The sequence below is a fragment of the Helianthus annuus genome, chromosome 8, assembly GCF_002127325.2.
Source record: "Helianthus annuus cultivar XRQ/B chromosome 8, HanXRQr2.0-SUNRISE, whole genome shotgun sequence".
NCBI classification, from domain to species: Eukaryota; Viridiplantae; Streptophyta; class Magnoliopsida; order Asterales; family Asteraceae; genus Helianthus; species Helianthus annuus.
Genome location: NC_035440.2, coordinates 22,489,389 through 22,498,645, shown reverse-complemented (window position 1 = coordinate 22,498,645; position 9,257 = coordinate 22,489,389). Strand labels below are relative to the sequence as shown.

General features: G+C 36.8%; 1 protein-coding gene across 1 annotated transcript; it reads left to right on the top strand.

The window, feature by feature from the left end:
- The first annotated feature begins 3,608 nt into the window (after positions 1-3,608).
- Positions 3,609-8,320, top strand: LOC110869727 (protein YIF1A). The gene is made up of 4 exons (XM_022118958.2): positions 3,609-3,662; positions 4,087-4,232; positions 5,694-5,894; positions 8,034-8,320. Exons 1-4 carry the CDS (start codon positions 3,609-3,611, stop codon positions 8,224-8,226), a joined length of 594 nt encoding a protein of 197 aa, XP_021974650.1. The 3' UTR covers positions 8,227-8,320.
- The last annotated feature ends 937 nt before the right edge of the window (positions 8,321-9,257 follow it).

Genomic DNA, 9,257 nt, shown 5'->3' with positions numbered 1-9,257 from the left:
GACCTGTTAAATGGTGTAAATATTACAAGTACATGAATATATGATTATATAGATATGTATATCTATAAGGAAATCCAAAGACCATAATAATTGACAATTAGGGAAAAATCACGAACATCTATGTCAATTATAATTTTAGATTTTTTTTATTAAGAATCTCTCGTATACGTTTATAATTCCGATATCAAACACTATTTCGTTTGATTATCCATCTCGTAACTCGAATGACAAGATGAACGACGAAAACCCTATAAGTTGGGACGCCATCAAAAGTATAAGAATTCACCTAGAGATTATTAACCTATTTGGAAGCCTGTAACTAAAAGTATTCATCTATATTTCAGTAAATCTCGAGGACGAGATTTAAAGCAAGGTGGGGAGGATGTAACATTCCCAAAATTTTTAAATTTAAAATAAAGTTACTATACGAATAGGTCATGGGTAAGTTGACCAATAGAAATATAAAGTATTTTGGCAAACGTAGGAACCGTTTTATAATAATAAAAATACATTATATTTGAACCTACTTCGTTTTTAATGAAACTTGGTTCAAAATGTAGATAAGATTATTCTCGTTCTAAAGACATATTCATTATTTTATACAACGTCATATTTTAGTAGTTATAAACACTAAATAAGTGAAGCATCTAAATTAATTATAATAAGAATATTAAAAATTTAAAAACTAAAATAATGAAATCAAAATAAATGAATACATGTATGGTGATGGACAACGTGTCCTACACCAAATAAAATAAGATTTTGAAAATCAAAAATATGTGGTGGAAATAGATATTGAATGTATACGTGTAGGAATTGTGTCAAAAAGGAATCTCAGGTAACTTGTCTTGCAAGAGAATGGGACACTATAAATAAGACTATGAACCTTTAGAAAATTTGCTCAGTGGTTCTCATACCAACTTTCTCTAAATTCTATATTGTTTATCTTTTTAATTATAATAATAAGAAAGTCCTGTCCCGTTTTAAGTATTTTAACCTTTGATCACTGATACCCTGTCCGACTGACGTAGGGCCCCATAACGTATGTCAAGGCTCTGCCTAAATTCGTTGGGGTTCTGTCTTGGGACGTAGGGATAAAGTGGAATTGGGTTACTATACTTAATGTGAGTGCACTATATATTTTTATTAAATAATCTAGGAGTTGTACCAAGATATATTAACCCTCCAAAAATATTTCTGACACCCCTAATATATTTAGAATACCCCTATATGTCCTAAAATACACCCCGAATGCGAAAACCGGTCCCAAATACTTTTATATAATTAAATAACAAATAAAACAAATTCTAGGAGTCGCTCGCGGGCCGCGAAGGCATAGCCTTCGGCTTACGCTGGGCGCGACAACTCAAGATCAAAGCGCACCCAGAAGCCGCCACGTGTCGATGACTCAGCGAACCTCGTTGCCGCCTTAGGGCCCTCGCGGGCTGCGTAAGCCCCCTTGTTCTTCTTCGCGGGGCGCGAGAGACCGACGATCAGACCTATAAATAGGGGCCTCGAGCTTCAGACATTCCTCGTTCATTTTCTTTCAATCTCTCTCAAATTTCTGTATAGTAGAAGCTATACCCGGGCATTATACCCCCCTAATTAGCGAGGCTCTGCCTCGTTGTAAGTATCATAACCCCTGGATACGTATTAGATACTCTGCCCGATTGATCTAGGGTTTTGTAACGGCTGTCGTGGTTCTGCCCGACGTAGTCGTTGGAATGCCGTCTCGGGGAGGGTATTACTAATATTAAAATGGGTTATTATACTAACACGTGTGCATTGTTTATTTAATTAGATTATAACCAGGAAGTCACAAAGGAAAGCCCTATAATAGCAATGTGAGTAATCCTCTTTTTGTAAACCTATTTTGTGAACTGTTTTACAAAACCTTAAATATCTTTCCATGCGAATAGCAGTTATTGAGTATTTGTAAGAATACAATTACAGATGGTAAATTTGGGGTTTTGTATACAAAATTTGTTACCACCTGGTAAAGGAGTAACATGACCATAAGTCGGAACGACAGTACCATGTGGTGGTAATTGATATAACTTGGAAACAAATGTAATTGCGGATGCGCCCTCAATACTGTTCACTGTGATTTTTACTTAAACTTGATTAAACTGGGATTCACTCACCAGTATTTCCAGCTGATAAAATGTTTTAAACACGTGTTTCAGGTAACTTAGTGTGAAGCCAATAAAAGCCAGCTGGAGAGCACTGAAGGCTTAGAAAAGTGGCAATAAAAGTTACCTAATTAAAAATGAGAATTATTTTCAATAATTGGGATCATTCCCTATAGATGTATCAAAATGAAAATCGGGTTATGTCCCACTTATAAATATACTATCAAAGAAACCTGGGTTTATCCCATTTCTTTGTTTTAAATATTTTTGGTGTTTAACTCTGATAAAAATATTTCCTAACTACGGTCCTGATGAAATTTTCCGCTGCCAAATTGATAAACACCGATACCACTGAAACTGGCTCACGGCCGCCTGCTCCCTAGGATAGGGGTCGGGGGTTGTGACAAATGATGATCCCTACCACGCGTCCGTGTCACCGGGATCTCCGTTGTCGTAATGTGCAGCCATTTGTGGTCATAGACGCATATGCGGATGTTATGCCACCTCTGTATAACTTAATGAAGAACATGAAGCAAATCAAATATCAATTTAAGTTTCATGTAAGTAGTACGATAACTCTCAGATCTATCTAGAAACTGACACATAATGATATTTAATTTAGAATACCAACTGAATCATGCAAATGCACCTTGACTTTTGTAAAAGATCTACACTTTATATCTATCTAGTCAAACGTGAGTCCATAGTTGTTAAAAGTCATCGCATCTTGCGCCTAGGCTCAATTTCCTAGCGAGGCGAGCTAATTGCACCTTAAGTCGAGGCAATTGCGCTTTAATTCTCTATGTGATGGTTCATGCGCAGATTTCGGCCAAATTCTCTAAATTCCGGCAAGATTACAGCTAGATTTATACTTTTATCTAATGAAACTATTTTTCTACACTAATAAACTAGTATTTTATAACTTTTGGAACTAAATAGACGATACTAGATGTTATATAATAGCTTTAGTTTATTTTATTTGAAGAATAGTATTAATTTTCTATTATACAAAAATATTTTAATTTTTTTTTGTTGTCTCAGGCCCCGCTTTATTTACACCTTGCGTCTAGACTCCAGATGAGGCCTATGCGCCTTGGGTGCGCCTAGCGCCTTTAATAACTATGCGTGAGTCAGGCACACGCCTATGCTCTCAGGCGTGGCTAGGCTGTTGCACATGAGGTAGACACAAGGCGAGGGTCTTTGAAAAGTGCGCCTCTGTTCAAGCGCAAGGTGAGACAAAGCGGTCAACTGGTTCAAACGCCACAGTCATTGCTTTCTTTTCTCTTTGCAGCGGATGTTGGTTCTCATTCTCTTCCAAGCATAATTATCGATAGAGGCCATAGCGACCGCTATAGTAATAGCGTCAGGTGTAAGGTGCTTCGCGACCACATATCGGCCAGATAGCGAGTTCTGGCGGCGAATTCCGGCAAAAACTCCGGCGCAGGTGCTGCTTTTTCGCAGGAAACCAGGAAGAAGATGGAGAAGAATAGAAGACAGCGGCTGCGTAACAAGCGTGTTTTAGGCTTTTTGGTATTTCAACATTTAACCCCTCTATCTTTCAGTAGTTTACATTTAATCTCTACAACTTGAAATATTTTACATAAAAGTGTAGAATCAATTTGTGTATTTAAACATTTAATCCCCCTCTATGTTCACTAGTTTACATCTGTCCTTAACCTTATAAGTTTATACATATAAAAAGTATAAAATTAACATCATATGTATATAGATATAAATTATAAATAGCTATTTTTTATTTCTTAAGTTTTCTACTACCTTATCACTAAACACGAAATAGTGAGTGTTGTTTCATCGCTATCACCACGTAGTATATAGGTGGCATGTCGTGATTGACCGCTATTCGCTATCGATAACTATGTTTCTAAGGACTTCACTGATGCCCTATAAAGGAAGTTTGGGTTTTTTTTGTTCTATTCTGGTCTTTTTGTGATAGGGCCATTGGACAAGAATTACCGAGCCTGTGGGGGTTAGGCTAGCATATAAACCCCCTATCTATGATATTAATGCTCCATATTTGTATATCTCATTGATGGCTTTATACGTTGTTCTTGCTGGCTTCTCATTGGGACTACAAGGGAAGTATCACATCTACCTTAATATACAGTACATCCTTGTCAATTACTGTGAATTACATTGAGGCGAGGGGGATCATATATAGGGTGAGGATCCGTTAGGAATTAGCATTTAGGCATATAACCCGAGAACTAGTGTGAACACGAATAAAACTACCTAAAAAAGCTTAAAAACACAAAAAAGAAATTCAATTTTTTCCATTAAAATCACTACTTTTTATTAATATATTTTGATTTTTTATTAATAAAAAGTTGCAATTTTAATGGAAAAAATTAAAAAATAATAAATTTTGTATCATTTAGTTTTAGGGTTTAGCTTTTAGGTTTAGTTTTCAGCATTTAGCTTGGGCGGGGGTTCAGTTTTTTTTAGGTTTTTCGGGGTGGGTGGTTTAGGTTTTTTTATGGGTGAGGGGGGGGGGGGGGGGTTCATTGTTTATTTTTTATTTATTTATTTATTTTTGTTTTATGTTTATTTTGTTTGTGTTAACACTTTTGTCCTGCTGTATGCATCGACCAGGTGGCTGAATAGTCAGGTCAGGTGGATTGTGGATTGGGTAACTCGTGAAAATGGACTTTATGGGCTAAATGGGCTGTGTTGGCTCAAAGCTTTTTATAAATGTTTTAGCTTTTTGTGAACAATCAATGTGTCAAGTATGATTTTACAAATATCATAATCGTTTAACAAAAGAGTAAACTGTCATTTTGGTCCCTGTGGTTTGGTCACTTTTGCCACTTTATTCCAAAACTCAAACTTTTTGCATCTGGGTCCCTGTGGTTTCAGTTTTATTGCCATTTTGGTCCAAAATTGAAATCAGGTCATATTTGTTTTATAAAATCCTGCTATTTTGTCCTTTTTCACATGGGCAAAATGATCATTTCTTTTTTATAAATAAATATCATATTTTATAAGACAAATATGACATGATTTGCCCCTAAGGAAAATGACAAAATTGCAGGATTTTATAAGACAAATATGACCTGATTTCATTTTTGGACCAAAATGGCAATATAACTGAAACCACAGGGACCCAGATGCAAAAGGTTTGAGTTTTGGACTATAGTGATAAAAGTGATCAAAGCTCATGGACCAAAATGGCGGTTTACTCTTTAACAAAATGATGATAAGCATTGTGTTATTTCAATAATTAACCCAATGTTCGTATATAATGATTTTTATGCGTCTAAAATCAAGTTGAGATGACTCGTGACTCGTTTGAGTTCTTACCCGTTTATTGTTTAGCTAATTATTTATATAACCCGTGATATGTTAAGCGAGGAAACATAATGTTTCGTGACTCGTCTATAAGTAAATGGGTTGAAACTGCCACCTGCACATGAAATCTTTGGTCAAGTAAATACCATGAATGTCAATAGTGTTTGAAATTTTGTCAATAAGTTTCCACTAAGAACAATAATTGTGTAAATTATGAGCACAATCTCTCTCTCCATAACAATTATTGATTTGCGGGTTTATCCCAGAAGCACTGAACTGGTTCTTCATGAAGGGAATAGTGGGTTGTTTTTTACAGGTTTCACTTCTAAAAATGTCATTATTTTCACTGGATGGTGCAGAAGCACCTCTGCTAGACATTGTAGCTTACGCTGGGTACGCCTTCACTGGATTGTGCCTTGCGGTCCTCGGTAGAATCATTGTGTCGTACTCTTACTACTTACTTAAGGCTACACGGTATGGGGTCGGCCCCGGCTCGTCGCGGGTCGGCGACGGTCCAAACACCGTGCCGCCCCCATCCGTCCCCGTCCTCTCCGTCCGGAACTAGCCGTTTGCGACGAAGCTAATAAGGTGGGTCCCCCACCTTTTGACCGTTATAAATAAAAAAAAAAAAAAATTTCAAACGGCTATATTTTAAAAACCACCCCATTTCACTTCCATTTTTATAAATACTCACATCTTTAACCCCTATTTTCACAACTTTTCACCCACTACCACCCCATCTCTCTCACATTTTATAAACCACTCTTCCCTTTTTATAAAAAATCATCATATTTTGTACCATTTTTTACCCGCTACCACCCCATCTCTCGCTAAAAAATTATCATGGCTTCACCCGTTTCTTCCATTTCTTCAATTTCTTCTATGTCTTCATCGTTTTCGTCCGAGTGGTATTCATCATCTTCGGAAGAGGATGTTATTATGCACAACATGATTATGACCGCGGCTCAGGTGTTCATGGCGGCCGATGAAGGGTCGTCCCAACCGCTAACTAGACGAGCAAAATATAACCGAGACCAAGAAGGTATTTTATTTTTTTTCCTTATGTTTTATATAGATTTTAAAATGTATTTTTTAATTAATTTCATTTATGTTTTGTTCTAAATTTATAGCCGGCCACGATAAACTAGTAGCCGATTATTTTGCCGACGAACCCGTGTACCCAGCCGAGATTTTTCGACGTCGTTTCCGCATGAGTCGTCCACTGTTCTTACATATTGCAGGCGACATGGACCAGTCTGATCCGTTTTTTACATTGCGAAACGATGCTAGGGGGCAAAGGGGTTTCAGTAATTTACAAAAATGTACGTCGGCCATTCGCCAACTTGCGTACGGTTACGCACCAGATGCATTAGACGAGTACATTAGGATGTCTGAAAGAACCGCACGTCGATGTTTGTACAAGTTTTGCCAATGGGTTGTCAAATTGTATAGCAAGCGATACCTGCGGAAACCGAACGCAAACGACGTTCAAAAATTATATCAAGCACACGAACAGAGACATGGTTTCCCAGGAATGCTCGGGAGCATTGATTGTATGCACTGGCAGTGGCAGAACTGCCCGGTTGCATGGCAAGGTCAGTATACTAGGGGAGATCAGGGACATCCGACTATCATTCTAGAGGTTGTTGCGTCACAGGATCTCTGGATATGGCATGCTTTTTTTGGCCTACCTGGTTCGCTCAATGACCTCAACATCATATACCAGTCACATATTTTTGATGATGTAGTGGCGGGTACAGGTCCAGACACAAGCTTTACGGTTTCAGGGGTGGAGTACAGGCGAGGTTACTACCTAGCCGATGGGATATACCCAACGTACTCGACAATCGTTAAAACTATCCCGCACCTGACCGACGACAAAAGGAAAAAGTTTGCAAAGTTTCAAGAGGGCGCAAGAAAAGATATTGAACGGGATTTTGGTGTTCTACAAAAAAAATGGCACATCATTTCTATTCCAGCACGTTCGCAAACACCAAGGAGGTTACGACACATTATGTACGCTTGTATCATCCTTCATAACATGATCATTGAAGACGAAGGGAGAGCGATATGCGATTACGACGAAAACGCGTCTACTGGAAATTCTGTTCCAGTTAGTGAGGAACAACAAGATTTGAACGCCTTCGCTCTACGTAACGAGTACACACATCACAACCTACAAGCGGACTTGGTGGAGTACATTTGGAACAACGCTCAAAACGAACCCGCCCACCACATGAAAGACGAAGACTAGTAGCTTATTTTAATATGTTAGGATATTTTTAAGTTTTTTTTAACTTTAGGTTTTTAAGTTTATGTTTTTTTTTAATTTATTTTTTTTAAGTTTAATTTTTTTTTAAGTTTATGTAATGTTTTTTAATATTAATGAAAATATTTTGTTACTTTATTTGTTAAATGTTTAAAAAAAGTTGAAGATTAAAAAAAATAAAAAAAATATAAAAGTGGTGGAGGATGATGACTAGGACCATCCTCCCATGCCCCCTAGTTTTGGAGGATGATCCATCCTTGGGAGGACTATGATGTGTCGCCTACGTGGCGGATCATCCTCCAACGATGGTCCATCACCATACCATGTATTCTAATGCCGTGGACTTGCCTATGCATGAGAATCTTTTTGGTGAAAACTATGAAACGTGTTCCTTTTTCGGAGGTTAGAAGTTTTGATTCCAGCAGGCACCAATACCATTACTTGCTGCTGTTTATCGCTTTAGCACAATTTCCTCTCTTCATTTGGCTCGGAAATATCACCCTCAATTGGCTCTTTTAGAAAGTGTAGTAAAACTGTATTTGTTTCGGAATTTTATGGATTTTGATGTTATGCCAGCTTTCAATTTTCAGATATGTGATATTTTTTTTTGCTTTGTTTTCAACTAATGGAGAATCTACCATATTAATACCTCTTTTAGTGGACTATGTAAAAGAAAGTTCTTTCAAGAGTTGCATATTTGTGTTTGGTCATTTTTACATGCTACATATGTTTTGAATACCAATACTTATTTGAATACGGATACCGGTATTGATAGTGATATTTGGACAGTTTTGGTTGGGGTTCTTTTGGTGGTTTATTTATAATTTATAGGGTTCTTGGGATTGAGTTTATTCTATTATCGACTGAAATAATAATAGTTTTTTTTTTTTTTTTTTTTTTTTTTTTTTTTTTTTTTAATATACAATGCCAAATTTGAATCATAGCATTGGATACCTTTCGAGGAAGATTATGGAATCTTGTGGGGTGAATCATGAGTGAGTTGACAAATTGATGCTTGTGTTTAGTATATAATTGCCATAAAAAAGAAGACAACACAACTTATAAAGTTGGAAATGTTGTTTTTAAGTTGTTTTGGATTTTTCTTTTGTTGTATGTGTTTTTATTTTCACTCTTACATGTTACATGTATTTACTTACATGTCCTAACATATTAAAAAAATGGTTAAGGAAGGAACACTGTCCTTGGTACCATATAGGATACCCATCATTCCACCCTACAAGGGTTATGATGTCGGCAAATTACCTCTGCATACCATCCACATGATCTGGGCATCATAAGGGTCGAACCCATGCCACTACAGCTTCACATATAGGTAATGAACTTCATTGGTAGTAAGTATCACTAACCTATAACCTCATTGGTATGTCAACATATTAAGGATCATATATAATTTGAATTTATTATTACAAGTGTACGGATCACACACTATTATCAATGGTTAGGATTGAGGTGCTCATAAAATAATAATTATCCCCCTATTTGTGTTTTAGTGGTAGAAGATTTGAGTTTTCTAATGGAGACTCAAGTTC

Coding starts and splice junctions, on each gene's coding strand:
- LOC110869727 (XM_022118958.2), top strand. CDS start 3,609: ATGGAGAAGAATAGAAGACAGCGGCTGCGTAACAAGCGTGTTTTAGGC. Junction 3,663..4,086: donor AGCGTGTTTTAGGCTTTTTG/GTATTTCAACAT, acceptor TTTTTGTGATAG/GGCCATTGGACAAGAATTAC. Junction 5,895..8,033: donor ATTGTGTCGTACTCTTACTA/CTTACTTAAGGC, acceptor CACCATACCATG/TATTCTAATGCCGTGGACTT.